General features: G+C 36.3%; 1 protein-coding gene across 6 annotated transcripts in view; it reads left to right on the forward strand.

The window, feature by feature from the left end:
- The window catches only part of BRWD1 (bromodomain and WD repeat domain containing 1), a 75652-nt gene extending 55992 nt beyond the window's left edge, over positions 1–19660 (forward strand). For all 6 annotated transcript variants that reach the window (XM_089511993.1, XM_089511997.1, XM_089511994.1 and 3 more), the window contains exons 36-42: positions 298–450; positions 2543–2718; positions 3804–4036; positions 12234–12449; positions 13017–13913; positions 14559–15470; positions 16931–19660. In XM_089511993.1, the coding sequence (XP_089368119.1) occupies positions 298–450; positions 2543–2718; positions 3804–4036; positions 12234–12449; positions 13017–13913; positions 14559–15470; positions 16931–17985 (3642 nt within the window). In that variant the 3' untranslated portion in view covers positions 17986–19660. The remainder of the gene's footprint in view (positions 1–297; positions 451–2542; positions 2719–3803; positions 4037–12233; positions 12450–13016; positions 13914–14558; positions 15471–16930) is intronic.
- The last annotated feature ends 923 nt before the right edge of the window (positions 19661–20583 follow it).

A 20583-nucleotide genomic window follows, 5' to 3' on the forward strand; every position in this document is an offset into this window, starting at 1 on the left:
AATAGAAAAACATTGTTTTTCAGAATATGTATGTATGTATGTATGTAAACATTTTCAAGCCATGGATGCTTGAATCCATGGATAAGGAATACTTTGATACAGAAGGATGACTGTACTGCAAATTAGTTCTTTTCTTAGTCCCTAGAAAAATGTATAATGTATTTGGATCATACTGCATAGTGTTCTCCTGTTTTGTCTTCATCAAGAGGCTTATGCATGTAGGAGAAGCTCGCCCTCATCTTATTCCCAATCCACAAAATATTTAAATAATGAAATCACTTGGGTTTCTTCATTTAGGACTACAGAGAAATTATAGACACACCAATGGACTTGGGCACTGTGAAGGAGACATTGGAAGCTGGAAACTATGACACACCAACGGAACTGTGTAAAGATGTCAGATTAATATTTAGCAATGCTAAAGCATATACTCCCAACAAAAGGTCCAAGGTAACATTTCTATACTGTTTTTTATAATAGTCAAATCAGCATTTAAAGCAGTTTGGAAAGATCTTGGGTAGAGATGGGCCTTTAAGGGTAAGGTGAAATAATATCTATGTAGAGGAGATAGAGCCAATGCCTGAACTAATGGTGTGATATTGTAAATACTGTTATACATTAAAATGTACTGTTTTGAATACATATAAATTTCAAATTACAAATTCAGTTTGAAGCAAACAAAATTGGTAATGTTTTCCATCACAGAAAGGACAGTGTATATATGTAATAGCAAATATTTCATGGTAACTATGATTCTCTACAAAATCACCATTTATTTATCAGTTGATTGATGCTACATGAGTCTTTGTAAGAGTTCAGTATAGTAGGTAATCTTACACAAGCTCATAGTTAAAATCACAGATGACAAATGCCTAAAATCACAAATTGTACATGACTAAATGATACATATATAAAATTATAAATAACAAATATTTGCCAAATTACATTAAAATTACTTTTAAAGAAGTTTTAAGCTACATGGATGCAATAAGTTGTCAGTGACAAACTGGTCCATTTAGGTATGTTAATTATATAAACCTCCCCTACATGATCCCTTTTTATAAATAGCTCTTAGCAGCAGCCATTAAGTGAGTCTCTTATCAAAAAGAACATTGACAGAGACTTTTTTCAAAATTGAATGAGTGTTTTCCAACTTCCAAGACTCTTGCAGGCCTTAACTTTTCATATATTACATTGAAAGGCATCTATTAAACAGTCTAACTTCCGTTACTTTATACATTCTTCAAAAAATAAAGATTTCCAGTCCTATCTCTATCTGCTTCTTAGAAAAGATACATAGACTTCCGTCTTTTCTATTTGTCTGTCTTCTCTAAGTGTATGACTTTTCCTAAGTCTATGTTTAAATATACTTCTGTCTTCTTTCTTCCGTCTGCCTTCCTTCTCCAATTTCTTTTGCACTCCTCCTCCAACGAGCCCAGTCCTCCAGCTCCTCCTTCTTATGCACAGTCTGTCTTGATCTCTGTCTCGTCGTCTCGCTCTCCCCACTCACTCCACACTCCAACTCCGTCTCTCAGTCGGCTCCAGACACCCTGCACGTCTTCACTCACTCACTAGAAACTAAGTAGAACAGTGGAGGACAGGGAATTTTGGGGTGCATTCACATTTACATTTTTGGACTGAGGAGACCTGATTTGATTTGATGCGAAACCGAATCCCACTATATTTGTCACGATTGAATCTCTCAGTGGCATTTTATCCCTATTGCCGTTCACACTTGGGGGATGGAGAACAACAATAGGGATAAAATGCCATGAGACATTCAATCATGGCAGGAGAGGGGGAGGAAGAGGAGAGAGGAAGAGGAGGAAGGAGGACAAAGGAGGATGTGGTTGGTGGGGGAGAGGAAGGAGGACAAAGGAGGATGCAGCAGATGTGGGGGAGAGGAAGAGGAGGAAGGAGGATGCAGTAGGCATGGGGAATGGAAGGAATCAAAGGACACAGCAGGTGTGGGGGAGAGGAAGAGGAGGAAGAGGCAGCAGATGATCCCGCACAATCTGGATTGATTCAGTAGTAAGTTCTCACTACGAAAGATATGGATCATTGCGGTGTTGCAAAAAAGACGCAGTAGGTGTTCTGGGTATTCTGTCTCAATCAGCTGGCATGGGGGAATAACCTACTAGTTGTGGATTGCCCCTTGAGCCATCCTAAACATCATTCACAGTAAGTGTAACACTCATGTTTTTAAATAATTGTAATGAAATTAATGGTAGTAAAAATTAATGACCTCAGTCATAGTAATACTTATAATACAAAAGTGTTGATTGAAAGTGGCAGCATATTTATACATAAAATAAACATCACTAAAATAATATTGACTTAATTGCAACCCAAAATATGGCCTGTACTCTATCAAGTACCTAATCTTTTCAGACTCAGGTGGGTCATTCCTTTCCCTCCTTTCCTTAAATTTACCAAATTATCTACCCTTCCATTGAATATTTCAATATTTTCATTGAAATGTTTAATAATATCCAAACTTGGCTGAAATATTTTAATTTTCACTCTTTCTTTCCCAATGTAGATATACAGTATGACACTGAGATTGTCTGCACTTTTTGAGGAAAAAATAAGAAGAATCCTTTCTGACTTCAGAACTGGACAAAAATATAATGAAAGATTGCGGAAAGGTCAGGGAAATCAAAGATACAATAGGAAATTGCAGGGCCGGTCTGCAGAGCATGCTACCAAAACACTCAGGTAAACTCTTGTTTGACTTGCATCCAATAATGTTGTGCTTATAGCAGTAACAGTTCTGCTAGTGGAACTAAGAGGAAAATTATTGCTCTTCCCCAGTACCTATGGTTCCTCAAAGGACATTAGAGGGCTAAAATCCCCCATAGAACAGATTTTTTAGCATTTCAGAGGACTGTAGGAAGGAATTGGGAATAAGACATTCCATTGTGCTAGAAGCACACAAACATAACTTTGGATGTAACTCTAGACTGTTCTACATTAATGGGATAAATAATACTGCACTTGTCCCTCTACATTCACTGGGTTTAGGGGCACAGAGCCCCCATGAATGTGGGAAAACTGCAAATGACAAAAACACAATGTTTTTACTAGAGACAATACCTCTCTAGGAACTGCTAGGTCCTCCAGTGCAACTCTGTGGTCAACATCTGCCAGATATTGACCATAGGCTTGTGCTGGAGGAGCTACAAATGGCTAGTGGAGTGTTCTCTCTAGAAATCTCTACATCCTTCAGTGTGACTTTTGGTTAAAGTTGGCCAGAGAGTTTTGCTGGAGGACCTAGATATTCCTAGAGAAAATGTATTAATAAAATCTGTGAATAATCTAATTTGCAAAAGTCAAAGTTGTAAATGTGGAGGGATTAGTGCATTTATTAATAGTTTTACTGTTGGCAACTATTTTGTGGTGGCTGAGAGGTTAGAATTGCAATCCTCTGCATAATTCTTTGGGATTAAGTGCAGGTGAACTATTAGGTTCACTTTTGGGTAGGCATATCTCAGATTCTGCTTCAAAGCTCAACTTTGTGCATCTGATCAGATGAAGAAGTGCTGGCCTAACTAAAGGAGTTAACTGAAAACATTGCCAAAGATTTGAGCATAATTCTTAAATGTTACTGGCAATGTCGATGGGACACTTGTATTTATGAATGCTTTGAAAAATTGTGATATGTCTTAAAAATCATTTCATTGATACAATTTGCAGTATGTCACGAAGTTGGAAAATGTTTGCAATATAAAGGAATATGATAAAACCCACATACATAAAGTGCATACTGTATTCTTTTTTTATTTCTTATTTTTTTTATCAAGAAATTCAAAACAAAAGCAATGCAAATTTCAGGCAAAAAATCAGTCTGAGCGAGAAGACTTGTCTAAGCAGAATACCTCAAGTAGAAAACTCTGTACAAGCCATAAAATATATACTAGTAGTTCTAGCCACAGTATTGCTGATCTGTCTTCTGACTCCAATTCTGGATCACCTGTTGGGCAAAATGCACGAACAAGAAGCACAACTACAGCACACAGTTCCACATTATCATCAGGTAAGTATGAGAAAAGCATGTTTCAACAAATGTTCATTGTAATTGCAAACTTGTGTCTCAGCCTGGCTACCAGCTGAAGCAGACATATTCATACAGAACTGTTGTGTACAAGAGAGAAAATTTGAGATGAAGGCACTGCCTTTCTTGCCTTTTGCCAGGTTGAAATTGACAGAGCAAATGGTGGACAGTAGCATTTTTTCTCTCTCCTTGCTTTTTTAAAGCATTTTAAAAATGATCCCTCTTTGATTGATGTGATTTTTGCTGTACTCACAAGATGTGGAACCGCTGCTTCTTCTTGGTGTTCTGTGTGCCTCACACAAATAGGTTTGCGCTTGCTCAGAGAATCCATTTGGAATGTTCTAAAGCTGAGTATCTTGGCAGGAACATCCTACTTCCTCCCACATACTGTGTATGTCTTAGCCTGCCAAGCTACCATCCCCTCAGTTTTTCTATTTCTGCTGGTAGAACAGCTTGTCTTTGAGAGTTCTGCTTAGTAGCTTCACTCACTATTTCTTTTTTGTTTTCTTCAAATACTTTTTAAATCTCCCTTCTTCATATTCTTTATATTCTATTTATTCATCTACTGCTAAAAAAAATTTCCACTTTACCTCAGACCCCTTTCTCTCCCCCGCCATCTTCCTTGCTTTTGCTATGATTCTGTGCCCTCAGTTTCTACCTTTAGGCTGTGCTCTTTTTGCAGTCAGAAACCTTCTCTTTCCAGTGCTCATTTTGGGTGCCTATTTTGTTTGAGTGAAGGGCATGTTGTGGAGCGTTGTGTTGCATTGTGCTATCTGCAGAGGCTTTACTTTTCAAAACTTCAAGAATTGGGCCCAACAACTCAAGATCCTTTGTTGGGAGAAATTTTGCCATGTTGCTGACTGAGTGGCATCCAACAAACCACTTTTCTCACCCTTCATCCTGGTCTCCAAGTCAAAAAAAGTAAAAATAGACCTTGGTATCAATGAAGACTTCAGCAGTGACTGCCATAATGATATTGATAATGGATCCTCTATCAACATCGACTGCCCCTGCACAAGCACTGGTACTAGCTTCGGTACAAGTGGAAAAGGCTAATAAAAAACAAGAGGAGGCAAACTTGCCCTGAGGGAGTTGTGGTCTGGGACATGCGCTAGGGTATTCCCACCAAGCCACTCGGCTCTAGAACATTCTGAATGGAGTCTGCATAGGAACAAACTCACTTACATTAGGGCACAGATGACTACTGGAAGAACTACAGTTACAGTTAAGCAACCTGTTAATCTCCAATCTTGCCTCTTTTCCATCTTTTATACTCTAGCGGAAGAAGAGCACCAACAACAGATTTGTTGTTGGTTGTCCTCCACTGTTGAAGTACAAATAATGACTTCCGGTAAAGATGGCGAAGCATTAGCAGTGATTCTCAGTAGCAAGGGAAAAGCTGTGCCGCTTGCAGTAGTTATTTTTCTGTCAAAGCGATCCCCTCATTAAGGGGGACTCAGGTGGGCTCTCGGGGTCTCAGACCAGCTTTTTTTTCCTTTGACTGGATCTTTGGATCGCAATATAAGGGAGAGAAGCTGAGGAATGGGAGCAAGCCGCGACTGCAAGCCGGGGTAAAGCCAAGCCTCGCCGCGCCGGACTTTTATGGGGAGGGAAAGTTTAGGAGGACCTGATCTACTGCTTCACAGAACAGATTCTCAATAATAATACCTTGTCGGAGGACTAAGACTGTGATACTAAGACAGAGAAGGAAGGCATGAATCTAAGCTGTATGTGAGAAGACCTCATGTACATTGGGGGTGCTTAGTAACAGAACGGAAGAGAAGTGCCTAGCCGTGGCTGAAGCACTTCGGAGGACATTTTTTGAAACGGCAGGCAGGGAGAGAGTGGAAGGATTTGAAGTGGAAGAACAAGAATAAGAAATAGGAAATAGAAGACAATTCCTTTCTGAAATAGAAAAAGAAATAAGGGACGAGGAGGAGAAGCAGACGAAGGCGGACGAGGAGGGGAAGCAGAAGGAGGCGAGCAAGGAAGAGAAGCAGACGAAGCGAAAGTAGTGAGACTGAGATAAATATAAAAGACTTGATATAAATTGGGAAGCCCTGTTGTGTTTGGAGGGGGTAGGGAAGGCTCGGCGTTTTCAAGGTCGTAAGCCACATGTAGAGACAGCTAATTAGCAAAGAAGGAAGTGATAAGAGGATCTAAATAACAAAGAGAAAAAGCAAGAAGGAACGGAGGCTGCACAAACAAGTAAGGAAAACACAGCGACGCCAAGTGGTGAGGCGGATAAACGGCAACAGATCATAAATAAAAGAAAGCACAGATAGGAAAGCATTCCTGCTGGATTCAGAATTATGAGTGTGGAAAGACCTGAAAGAACAATATCTACATGAGCGAGTGAAAAGGAGAAGGAAAAAAAATGGCACAACAAGTAGAAACAAAGCAAAGCCAATCAAGAAGACCATCTATAGAGTTGAAAGCAACGGATCTAAATTTGAGAGTACTGGAAGCAATTCAAAAAATGGAAGCTAATATACAGAAAGTGGAAAATAATATACGTCAAGAGATAAAAGACTCAAGGGAAGAATTAAGGCAAGACTTTAAGAGAGACATGGAAGGGCTGAAGGAGGTGATGAAAATGCTCTCCGAAGATGTGACTGAAGTGAAAAAGAAGACGACTAAATTGGAAATGAGAACAGATGAGTTGGAGAGAGCGACGCAGGAAATAGCAGTGATAGAAGCACATGAAAGGGATCTAAGCAGAATGAAAGAGCTTAAAGATAGAAGGAAGTGCATTAAAATAAGAGGTTTGAAAGAAAAATATAATGAAGATCTTTATGACAAACTAGTTCCAGCTCTTGCCAAACTGATTGATTGCACCCCAGATTATCTTGACTTGGATATTGATAAGATTTTTCGAATTAATTCAGTAGCAGCAAAGAACAGAAATTTGCCTAGAGACATTGTGGTTTATTTTACCAGGGAGAGAGTTAAAGATAAAATAATACAAGAAAGCTATGTAAAAAAACTAATGATTGACGATGTTGAAATAAAAATTTTCAAAGATGTTCCTGGAGACCTGCTACGTAAGAGGAGGGACTACACGACTTTGACAAGGATGTTGCTGGCCAAAAACGTTAGATACAAATGGGAGATGCACGAAGGAATCTCCTTTACATGGCGACAAAGATTTTACAAAATTGACACTTTGGAGAAAGCAAAGATCTTTTACAGCAGGTGGTTTAAAGAAGAAGAGAAAATGAATAAAGAGGTGAAAGAATTACAATCTAAGAAGGATAACGAACAAGACGAAAAGAATGATAAGAAAGAAGAAAAGGGACAGAAGAAACAGAAAGATAAAGATGAAGAACGGAAAGATGCTGCAGAAGTGCAAGATCCGGCGGACGAAGGGATGCTGTTGGGCGCCATAGGAGGAGCTGATTTGTAATGGGAAGGAGAAATGGCCACTTTGAAGGGGATGTTTGAGACTCAATTGTCAAAGGGGAAGGAAGAAGAAAGAAAGGAAAGAGAAGAAGACGGAGGAAGTTGAAAATAATTTGGAGTAAAAGAACATGAAAATCACGTCGTGGAACGTGAAGGGAATGAATACTGGATATAAGCGAAAAAGATTTTTTCATGTGCTGGAAAAAACTGGGTGGGATATATGTAGTATACAAGAAACAAGGATAAAAAAAAGATGTAAAGTATCTAAAAAATCCAAAATTAGGAGAATTATTTATCTCAGCGGGTAAGAAAAAAAAGAATGGTGTAGCCCTTTATGTTAAAAATAAAACAATTGCTGTAGAAAAATTAAATGATAATGATGGAAGATACATTGGGGTAGAGATAATGATAGAAGGTAGGAAGACTTTGGTAATTGGTATTTATGGCCCAACAGAAAGGAAAGCTAAATTTTATAAAAAAAAATTGTGTAAAGAGATAAAAGAATTGAAATATGAAACATATATATTAATGGGAGATTGGAATGGAGTAATAGATCCCAAATTAGATAGAATGTCGACAAAGAAAATAACAGGAAAACGGGAAACTGCCAGAAACTTTCTTTGAAATGCTAGATGTTCTTTCACTGTTAGATGTTTGGAGACATAGAAACGAAAAAGTTAAAGATTATACATTCTACTCAAAACCACATAACTCGGCATCCAGAAGTGACACGTTTCTAATTTCAAAAGATTTGGCAAGAGATGTAAAGGAGGCAAAGATTAAAATTAATAAAAACTCGGATCATAACCAAATTTATTTAGAATTATTAAAAAAAGAATTTGATTATAGATGGAGATTAGATGAGTCACTTTTAAAGGATAAAAAACAGAAAGTGAAATTAGAAAACAAATTAACTTTTACTTTAAGGAAAATTTGGAAAAGGATACAAGTATGAAAATTATACGGGATGCAGCAAAGGCAGTGATAAGAGGGCATTTGATAAAGAAAAAATCTGAGAAGAAGAAAAAGTTACAAAACGAGGTAAGAGTAATTTCAGAGAAAATTCAGGAGAAGGAAAAAGAAAAACTTAGAATTCCACAGAACAGAAAAATTGATAAAGAAATAAAAATTTTGAATAATCAGTTAAATGCTAAAATGACGGATGAGATAGTTAAAAAATTAAGTTTGCTAAGCAAAGACAATTTGAATTTGGAAACAAAGCGGGTAAATTTTTGGCATACAAAGTTAAAAAAATGAGAGACGAAAGACAGATACTGAAATTAAGGGATGATCAAAGGATCATCACAGAGCAAACTAAGATTAGAGAAATCTTTCATAGATACTATAGTACAGTCCATCCTCGCCTTACGCGGGGGATCCGTTCCGGATCCCGCCGCATAAGGCAAATTCCGCCTATGCTCGATCCCCATTGGAAACAATGGGGCTCGTGCGTGGCAGCGCGGCAGCGCGCGGGGTGCAACGGGCGCGCACCCCCATTCAAATGAATGGGACGCACCGCCCCTTCTGCCCCGCGCACGCCCTGCGGCTTGAGCGCATATGCTCAAGGCCACGTATGGCGCGCCCGCGTGTGGCGCGGGCGCGCTGTAACTTATATGGAAAAAAGATTAGGAAGAAAATTGAACAAGATAGGCTAAATAAATATATAATGATGATTGAAAAAATTAATATCGAAACAGACATTAAAGAAAAGATAAATCAAAGAATCACAAAAGAGGAAATAAGTAAGGCAATCAAGAGAGGGAAAAAAGACAAGGCTCCGGGCCCAGATGGACATACATTGAATTTTTATTAAAATTTTTGAAAATGAATTATTAGAACCACTAGAAAAAAATCTTCAATAATGTCTTAGTAGAAGGCATACCAGACTCATGGAGGGAAGCGAATATAACTTTAATACCGAAGGAAGGGAAGGAACAGGATTGCCCACAAAATTTTAGACCCATCTCTCTATTAAACACAGATTATAAAATTTTCAATAATATACTTGCAGAAAGACTTTAAATTATTTTGGGAAAATGGATAAAAGAAGATCAATGTGGTATTAAACAAAATACAAGAATTATAATTGACCTAATTGAATACTATGAGAAGAATCCGGGGAAAGAAGTAGTAGCATTAATATTTCTGGACGCTGAAAAAGCATTTGATAATTTAGACTGGGAGTTCATGATAAGAATAATAAAAAAATTGGATACAGGACAAAATATTGTGAAATGGATTCAAGAACTATATAAGGAGCAAAAGGCCAGGGTTATAGTAAATGGAATTAGAACGAAAGAATGTACAATAAACAAAGGAACTAGACAGGGATGCCCACTGTCACCTTTACTATTTATTACATGTTTGGAAGTGTTATGTAACAAGATTAGAGAGGATAATTCGATAAGGGGTGCTAAATTTAAGGGAAAAGAAATTCGTTTAAGAGCCTACGCGGATGATGTAGTATTAATAGTAGAAGAACCTATTGAAAATACCCCGGTAGTATTCAAAATAATTAATGAATTTGGAGAAAACGCAGGACTTAAAATTAATAAAGATAAATCAGCGATAATTACCTGTAATATGACAAAAAAGAGACAAGAAATACTACATGAAAAAATAGGGATTAGAATACAACAAAAAGTCAAATATTTGGGGATTTACATTACAAAAAAAATAGTGACCTGTTTGACAATAATTATAAAAAGAGTTGGCAAGATATAAAGAATAATTTAGAAAAGTGGAATAAGCTACAACTATCACTATTAGGAAGAACTGCATTAATAAAGATGAGTATTCTGCCAAAAATCCTATTTTTTTCCCCAAAATCTACCAATAATTCATAATGAGGGAATCTTCACAACATGGGAAAGGGACCTAAAGAGATTTGTGTGGGCGAGAAGAAAAGCTAGAATTAATTGGACAGCATTAATGGATAGTAAGGAAAGAGGAGGATTAGGGATACCAAATTTGAAACTATACTTTCATGCATGTTGTTTAGAATGGATAACAAAATGGGTAGAATTAAAGGATGAACAATTATTAGATTTAGAGGGATTTAATCTAAGATATGGGTGGCATGCATATATGTGGTGGAACAAAATAGAATTAAACAGGGAATTTAAAGAACATATAGTAAGGAGAGCTTTATACAAAGTTTGGGTAAAATATAAGGAAAAATGTTATATAAATCTGCCGGATTGGGCGTCCCCCCATGAAGCAATATTAAAGAAGGGTAGAATTGAAGGAAAAGATTGGTTAAAATATAAAGATTATTTAAAGATAATAGAGGGGGAAACTACTATGAAATCTAGAGAAGAAATGCTCAAAGAGGGATTCAATATAAATTGGTATTTATATTATCAATTAACTGGGAAATATAAAACAGACAAAAAAGAATTTGGTATAGCGCAAAAGAAAACAGAGATGGATGTAATATGGATGGACAAGGATAAGAAGAAAATAACAAAATTTTATAATTTAATTTTGAAGCTTGAATTAGAACAAGAACAAATTTAACATTGCATGATAGTATGGGCACAGAATATAGGGAAAAATATACAGTATGATGCGTGGAAAAGAGCTTGGGGACAAGATTTGAAATTTACCTTATGCATGGATCTAAAAGAGAATTTTTATAAAATGATGTACAGATGGTATATGACACCAAACAGACTAGCGCAAATATATAAAAAGGATAAAGGAAAGTGTTGGAAATGTGAGCAAACCATGGGAAGTTTTTTTCCATATGTGGTGGAGCTGCCCTTTGATAAAAAATTTTTTGGAGGGAAGTACATAAGAAAATTGAATTAATCATACAAATGAAATTCCCCCTGGTACCGGAGCTTTGTCTTTTAAATATAATAGAAAATAAGGATTTAAGAGTAAAATTGAAACCATTACTATATTTAATTACTGCCGCCAGAATAACAGTTGCCAAAGTCTGGAGAAATAAGGAAGTACCGAAAGTAGAGGAGTGGTTGGAAAAATGCCTAGAGATTGTAGAAATGGATATATTAACTTTGAAACTAAAAGATGAGATGTTAGAAGAAGATAATTTAATTTGGTTAAGAATAAGAGAATTGTTTCAGAAGGGAAAGATTAAATAAGATAATAGGAAAGAATGGATAATATGTAGGTAATAAGTTACACCGTTGCTGTGTTAATTTTATTGATATAGAGTCGAGTATTGTGCAAGCTTAGGATTTAAGCAAACTAGAATGGAAGATGATGAGACAAGGAAGTAAGGATCATAGATTGTTGAGAAATATAAATTTTATAGCTCATGTATAAGCAGTAAGTTAGATAGAAAGGTGATGGGTGGGGTTTGGGAGGGGAGGGTTAAGAATATTGGAATAAGAATCTGGAATGTGAGTTGATATCGCCCTTTTTATGTTGTAAATAATCTCAATAAAGACTATATATTAAAAAAAAGAAGTACAAATAATAATTCTGTTAGTTGTTTTCTTTTTATAGAGATTCCTAGAGCACAGATTATTTGCACATCTTTGTAACAGATTATTAGAAAGGGCATGAGGAGCACAAAGGATAGTTTCATTTGAGTGACTAATCTACTGACTCCCAAATTTTGAATACTAGAGCTGCATTGTTAGCAATGGTTATTTATTTAGAGTCTTTTGTCAATAGATGAAATAGGATTTGGATGGGTTAAGAATAAATAGTAATTCAAAAGTTATTTTTAATTTCCTGTGCTGTCATACCTGGATACTTGGATACTTTAATTCTGATGACTTGTAAATTTCTCTAACTTTTACAGAAAGTGAACTAGAACAATCAACTACTGATTCATCTTCAAGTAGTTCAGAGGAAAGCAAAGAAAGTTCTTCAACAATTTCATCTCCTGTATTGTATAATGGAACACGTGAGAAAAAGAGAAACAACATAAGGGTTACTAGAAATAGAGCATATCAGCAAAAACAAATGGATAAAAATTATGAACGCAAAACCAGAGTTGCCTGTTCTGCTACATTAGGTAAGTGCTATGCATTTATTTTGAAATCTGCATCATGTCTTTTGGTCCAGTAGAACCTTTTGTGGTCCCCAAAGTCAACAAAAATATACCAAGAAATAACAAACATATGAAATTGCTAGAATAGGTAAATTAACTGTTCTAAGATAGGGAAGAGACCACAAGGGCCATCCAGTCCAGCCCCCTGTGTTCAAGCCAATAATTGCATTAGATGAAAATAAATGCCACAGCAAAGAATGTAATCTAATCAGCATTCTAAAAACTCTCTGAAATACTAAATATTAATAATCTTTTTAAACATGAGAATGAACATATCAACTTTCCCTGGAGAGGGGCCTTTATTTGCTTATTGAGCCCATCAGCATAGCTTCTGATGGTTAGGAAAATGCAGTTGTCTCAGTTGTTTGAGAAATTTTCCCTGTTACTTTATAATTGTTTGTGAACTAACATTAAAATGATTTAGCAGATAGAATTTCAGAAATAATGCCTGGCATAAATTAAGGGGTAAGGAAGTTGTCTACATCTTCAAATATATTCAGAGTTTGTAAACATTTATATTGTTTTGTCCAGCCTCTCAAGAGAATGTAAATAATCAGAGGACTACTAGGAAAAGAATGCATGTGAAAGAAACCGATAATTTAAAAGAGCTGTATGAAATTCCAAGCAACAGTTGTGGAAGGCACAGAAAAATTCCACGTAGAAGTGCTACTGTGGCAGCTAATAAACTAAGACTTATGAGTGATGTAGAAGAGGAGCACTCTAGCTCAGAAAGTACTGTTATTGGAAACAAAAACAGAATATTGCCCCGTCGCAGTGCTTCTGCTGCAGCCAGAAAAGTTTTGCTAAATGACTCGGATGAAGAAAGTTCCTTTCAATCTGAAAGTGACAAAGAACAATCTAACATGAGAGAAGCCTGTAAAGATTATTCTCCACCACTTCGAAAAAGGCATGTTAGTGAATCTGAAAGTGGAAGCTCAGATTCTGACCATGGTATGCAAAAAACACAGGAGAGTTATCATGTTAATTGTCATAAACAGTCGCTGAGAGTTGCCTGCCATAGAGCTTCCAAATTAAAGGGCACAGTGGACTTCTCGGAAGACAGTCCCCAAAGCCACGTGTCAGAAGAAAGGAGCATTAAACAAACTTCTTCTCATTTGTCTTCTGTGTACAAAAGTAAAGCCAGGAGCAAGTCTGAAGGAGATTCTGAGCCAGAGCGGTACAGTAGTTTAAAGAAACAGACTCGTAAAAAGCCAACCACTCACTGCAGGAAAGCAAAAGTTTTGAGTGATTCAGAGGAAGGAGTACAGTCAGAAAGAGAAGAGAAAAGTGCTATTTCTTCAGAGAACATAGGCTTTCCTAAGACTTCAGAGCAACCCAACAGTAGCTCCTGCTGTTCATCTAATTTGGTACATAGAATGGATAACAGTAATTCAGCAGAAAGGAAGCAAAGGGAAGCTGTTGGAAAAGGTAATGTATAAAATGGTCAAAAACAATAATTTGCATCCTTTAGTTTTAAAACACCCTTTTTTGTAATCTTTCTTAGCACAATGGTGAAACATCTATATGCAGTAGAGTTCACTTTGTTGAACAAAATACATCTGTATCACTGTCTGTAGAATTTAAGCAGCCTAAACCTGCTCAGAATTGCAGACCTAATAACCTTACTGAGCATTTTGAATATGATTGAATAAAAGACTCCCTAACATATTTTTTTTTAAAAATTGAATTCTATATAATTTAAGCAAATTATAAACAATTAATTAATTGAGATTAGCTTTATTTTAGAATGTAAACATAATATGCACAGGATATGAGATTGCAAATAAATATCTTCTCTTTATAAGACTTTGAAAAATCAAATGAAAAATCAAAATACCATCATACACTGATGTCAGTTTGATGTGCTCTGTGGAAGAAGGTTAATGACAAATGGATTTTTTTTCTAGTTTTACGGATGACTGCATGTTTTGCTCATATTTAACTATTTACTGTTGTTACTTTGACAAAAATATATGTATCCAACAGATACCTTTCGTTAGTAAATGTTTAATGCTGTCCTACACGCTTTGTAACTTCTTTGAATTCTAAGGACGTTTTTAAATTTCTTCATAGAATGTGACATCCAAGAGAATGGGTTTGGAAGTTCTACCAGAAAAAGATCATACGAAAGTGATTCTCAGAAAGAAGAGGGTGTTAATAAAACACAAAATAGTGTTCATCGTGGTTACCAAAGATTATCGTGCAGAAGGGCAAAAGTGGCAGTTAGTAAATTGAAGTTTGACGTAGAGGACTTCTACAACTCCAAAACCAGAGACACTGCAAACAAGAATGGAAAACTAAACCATCGCAGCGTCCCTTCAACAACAAGGGAGAGGTCAGACAGTTCAGGAGATGGAAGTCAACAGTCTGATGAAGACAAAAATAGGCACAACAGCAGAAGAAAGTGTACCCTATCAGGTTCATCTGATTTTCCTTCTAGAATATATGATAGTGACTCTGAAAATAGTTCAAATTCTGAAAGTGTTGCAACACACAAGAAGCATATTAAAGCCCGGAGACAAAAACATAGAACTGCCTGTGTAAAATCCTCTAGTATAAAACCCAGAATGCAAATTTCTGAAGGAAGCCCAAAGAGCCATATGTCTAAGGATAAAAGTCATGATAACTTTTCTGTAGTGAATACTGTAGTAGCTTCTGAGTCTCAAAGAGAATCTAAGTTAGACCAGTACAGTGAAAAGACTAGGAAATGGAACACCTATCAGAAGACTGCAACTACTTCTAGTAAATCAGACCCCCAAAATCACATCAAAGCCACAACAGAAACTGATGTAGAACATAGAGAGGATGGAATAGGCTCTGTAAGCCACAGTAAGGGATCTTCTAGAAGATTAAAGTCAAAATGCACTGCAGACACCAGTGGCCCTTCTGATTTGGAAAATGAAGCAAATTCCAATAGTAATAACTACAGCGAAGACACGATAGAACACAAGAAAAAGAAAAGGAAAACAGAAGTCACTAAGAAAGGTAATACTGTAGTACTAAGGTGTTTACTTTTGCTTAGATCAAAGACATAGCTGTGTTAGTGTGCATTAACATACTATCAAGGACTCATGTAGTACTTTTGAGACAAACTGAGAGAAAGATGTTTATTGCATTAAGTTTTCGTAGTCTGTCTACCTGCATCTGTCAAGTGTGATCTTACACAATGTTTGTGACACCCCCCACACACCGACCCCACGGAGGGTTTTTTCCGTTCTTCATTTTCCCTGACACTGGTGAGGAACAGAAAGCTAGAGCACTAGAGTATACACAGTCCAAAGGGTTGGGGCTCTCACCAAAACAGTCAGTTTAGTAGTATGCTAAACCTGGATTAGTACTTGTGACAAGAAAAGGAGTCATAAAGTCTGGGAAACAGTTTTGTGTGATATGGGTTACGTAAGTATCATAAGGAGAAGAAACTGTTTCTGGCAGCAAACTACCTTGTACTAGCTGGTATATAAGAGACTGCAATTTTTCAGTTCCTCCTGTTTCTGTTGCATATCTTGTTCATGTTGTCTCCTGAACAGATCATAATTGAAATGCAGTTGCTTCATATATACTGGCAAGTTAAGGGTATGTGCATTCAGGTTGCCTGTAGACTTACAGTGATCCCTTGAATTTCATAGGTTTTTCTTAGACAAGGGATACTTAGAGGTGGTTTTGCCAGTAGGCTGGCAAAAACCTTTCAGTTTTTTAAATGATAAGATTGTAAAGAGTAAAAAAAAGTGTTCGTCTGTTTTCAAAATTGCACTTGTGATAGAACTATATTGACTTTTCGAGACTAAAGCAGGCCAATAACTTATTTTCAAACAATGCAGTTACCTCATTTTTGCAAATGTAGAAGGGAATCTGAGAAATGTATGCTAGATTTATTTATTGATAATTCTTTGTGTTGGATGGTCATACTGTCAGGGACGCTCTTATATGAGGTTTGTGCTTTAGTTGTGTTTTTACTTTTTGTTCATTTATGTAATTTTACACTGTTTTTAGGTAGTTGATTTTAATTTTTTTAATAAAAAAATAAGTATTGTGAAGTTTTTCAATGGTTTTATTTGTGAATCACCTTGGGTCCCTTTCTGGCAAAAAGGCAGCATAGAATGAATGAATAAATAAATAAATAAATAAATAAGCAAGCAAGCAAGCTGTAGAAAGTTCTGACTGGCTCAATGCAATTGCAGGGCAGCCCATATATGCAAATTCAAAGATGACCATTTGAAGAACCACAGTTAAAAGGACGCTATTTTCAGGTCTGGAGTTGGTTTAACTGATCCTCCTTGCCAGGAGTTGGCATGGGGCACTTAGGCAATATGAGCCTTTAGGCAGAATTCTCTACCATTCTGGCTTGTTGTCACCTCTGAAAGCAAATGCTATATTGTATATCAAAGTGAACTAATTTCTGTTGGGAATATACTATTTTAACTGGATTTTTTTTTTTTTTTTTGTAGAATTGACTTCTCAAGAGATGAGCCAAAGTCCAATAGTACTCAGGGACAGGAAAAATTACAGATATTATGCAGAACAGAATAGTGAAGCAATGGCTGTCAGAACTCTTAATGAACATAAAATACCACGCCGCAGTGCTGCTGTAGCTGCAAGTAAAATTAAACTAATTAGTGATGCTAGGGAGGAACTCTCAAGTTCAGAAGTTGGGTACACTGCAAACAAGAACAGAAAATTGCCATACCGGAATGCATCTGCTGCAGCCAGGAAGATACTGGATGATTCACCTACAGCCTCTGAAAGTGAAACAGAATTGAAAGAATGTAAGATCAAAGAAGACCAATCTGATACAGATAGAAAACCTTGTAAAGAACAAGAAACTAAACATTTGGATTCTAAAAAAGAGAGTGGGATGAAACAAAAGAGCAAGTGCAGCAGTGGCTCAAGACGACGTTTTTTTGGAACTGTGAGAAGAATGTATCCTAAACATAAGAAGCCTGTAGAATTTTCTGAAGAGGAATCCTTCAGTAGTGTTACATCTGAGGAGCAGAGAGGTTTGAACCAGTCATTATCTCTAGATAACCATAATGAAAAAATCAACTCAGCAGGAGATTCTGAATCAGAAAATGTATGTACGGTTAAAGCAGTAAGGAGCACGACAGAGAGTGTAGAAGGTGAGCAAAGGAAAGGAAGACGTGTATTGTCAAAGCACCAGAAAGCTGAAGCTTCAAGGAGCTCAAAATCGGAACCAGAATGCTTTTCTAATTTATCTTCTGATTTAGAACCTCAAACAGAGCTGGAAAAAAGTAGTAAAGTCAGGAAAACAAAAAAAAGGAAAAGGAAAGCCATTCCAGCAGGTAAAACTATAAGTGATGTCTTTTCTGAATCACCCAAGACACCTCAGAGAAGAAAACGGCCAAAAGTGAATGAAGAGAATGATTCTGAAGAACTGGATTATACAAAATATCAAAGAGTTAATCGGCGTTCCAAAATCAGAACTAGAAATGGGGGCAGAAGAACTGTAAGATATGCAGATGATGAAGATGATTGTGAAATGTAATCTTAATGTGATCTAGCCCACTTTTCTTTTACTGGTGATACTAGAATTAACGATAAATACGGGATCTTCTCTTCCTATAATTCAGGGAATATATTTATATTTTTCTATGAAAAAGTTAAATACAGAGACTTTTCTTTTCATAATGTAACTTGCACTTGCCTGCTTGTATAGCAGCATTTAGCACATATGCCAAAATGTGCCTCATTATAGGGGCAAACCTTTCCTTTTTAATGGTATTTTGCTAAATATAACAAATGGTGGGAGTGGGTGGGTGGTTGAATAAAGTGAATAGTATTCCGGTGCTGCAAAAAGACACTATCTATGTCATACTAGCTATGTGTCTAAGATTTCATATAGCAGTAAAAGTCTAGCATCTAATACTGTATATTACAAACAACTCAAAGTAGTTACTTATTTTACAGAACAAATACAACAAATGGTTACCAAATAATGTAACAACTTGTAAAAATTAGCGGTGCTATAAATTTCTGAAAAATAGCTTGAACTAATCAATCAGTAATAAAGAATATTTACTGATGTTATAAATATGTTGATAAAAGATTTTGCTATTATACATAACCTTTTAATATGTGGCTTCCATGCTGTAAATTTAAGACCATTAGAATACAGGTGATCACTTGAGCCTAAGATTTGTGTGTGTGGGGGTGGGCATTTTGTTACAAGCAGGCAAACATGTAAGTAAACTTTATGCTTTGTGGTTTTTCTTCAAAACGGATAAAAACATTAATGCTCCGAGTACTATTATTAACATGTTTGGCTGAAATTCAATGCCTGGATCCTTAAGATTTAAATTATTTATAGCTTAGATTATTGGTGCACTTAAAGCAATCCACCTCCTGATTTGTCAGAATAAAGCACCTTCATATTGATTTTGTTCAGGTTGGCACTGTTGGAGAGGTTGTAATTACATTTTGTTTTGCATATCAAAAACAGGCAGTACTTTATATTGTACAACTGTTTCATGATGAGATGTATACATTTTCTTCTTTAAATAACAACCTCCCTTGGTTCACCTTCTTTTGGGGAGTATTTTTAACCCTTCTCTCTTTTATAGAGATAGTTATTCGTTATTGTGTACCCCCACTTGTTCTAGTCATACCTCATGTACAGTTTTTACATAATAGGCATTTAATTTATCCCTGTGGGCCTCCTGAAGTTTATTTTGAGAACTATTAATTCAGGGTTGTACGCATTTTTTAAAAAATTAAATGAGCAAACCCCTGCTCACTAGAATGTTGGTTTTGTCTTCCACTACTTGGTTTCCTGATATAATATTCCCCCAATAATATGGTTTGTCTATGAATAAAAAGTGCTAATGATCAAAGTTCTTTATTTTTGTATGTTAAGTTCAAAAATGTGCTCAATATGGGTGAATTTGCACATTTCTGTATTTAAAATGAAGCTGAACTGGAGTAGTTTTGTTTTTTTCAGGAGCCTTGGAAGTGTACTGTTGTTCAGAAGTAACAGTAGTGAAAAGATAATGGGAAGGTCCTGAAGTCCTGTAATTGATCTGAAGTGCACTACTATGTACATGGACTTCTATAATAATGAATATTAATTGTTTATGTTTGGTTTGTTGAAGTAAACCAGTACAACATGAAACAAAGTTCCACACATAATGTATTTCGAGAAGAATAAAAGTTGGATTTTCCCAGTGGCATACTATCAGCCGAATGTTGTCAAATAAAATGGGGGGAAAAGACCATAGGTTTTATAGTAATGGCTGCAGGCATTATCTTATTTCTGCACTTCATACATACACAGCAATCATCACCAGACCTGAAGGTGTATCTCACCTGTTGCACTATGAGTGCTGGCTTTCGTCTTTGCTTGCTTTAGTGTAATTTTGAGGAAAAGGAGAAAAGTTAAATTAGAAAATGTGCTTGATAGGACCAGAAAAAGGAGAAGCCTAAACAAGTACGTTAGAAAACACAGGCCAGTAATCACTTTTTCAAAACAGTAATTCAGAGTAAAGCCTGTATAAAAGGTGATAGCTAAACACAGATACCAAGCCTGAAAAGGCTGGCCATGAGTAATCCAAACTGCACTTCAGGTTTAAAGGTAAAATCATTCTTGGGAATATTTTTCAACAATAAAAGCATGAGTACACTGTTAATTGCGAAATGTGAAATAGATATTAAAATAAAGGGGGGCGGAAGGAATTTGCAGTTAAAATAAAGATTTAAGTTTTATACTGATAGTTACTCTCAGTCCAAGAAAGAGGGAATATGATGTCTCCTTCAGCACCTTCTATGCTGGTAAAATGAATCTTAATCTTTGGAGATTACAGAAGAGCAATTCACAAATTCACAAAGTATTGGGTTATATCTACTGATCTAGTGGTGGCTTCCATCACTGGAGTGATGGGATAGCCACAATCTTGAGTTTTCTACAGTTCTGCATGGCACCTCCTGTTCTGGAGGCACCTCAACTCGAGCAGACTGGGATAGTAGGAAGTCTCTGAATCAGGGAGCCTTTTGTCATCACGAGAATACCACTTGTTAAATGCTGGTTGCTTTGATTAACATTAGTAATTCACATCCTGCAATGCTTTACTCTTAAAGTGCTTAAGATAGC

This window comes from Sceloporus occidentalis, unplaced genomic scaffold (genome assembly GCF_023333645.1).
Source record: "Sceloporus occidentalis isolate IW3139 unplaced genomic scaffold, rSceOcc1.0.p SCAF_2, whole genome shotgun sequence".
NCBI classification, from domain to species: Eukaryota; Metazoa; Chordata; class Lepidosauria; order Squamata; family Phrynosomatidae; genus Sceloporus; species Sceloporus occidentalis.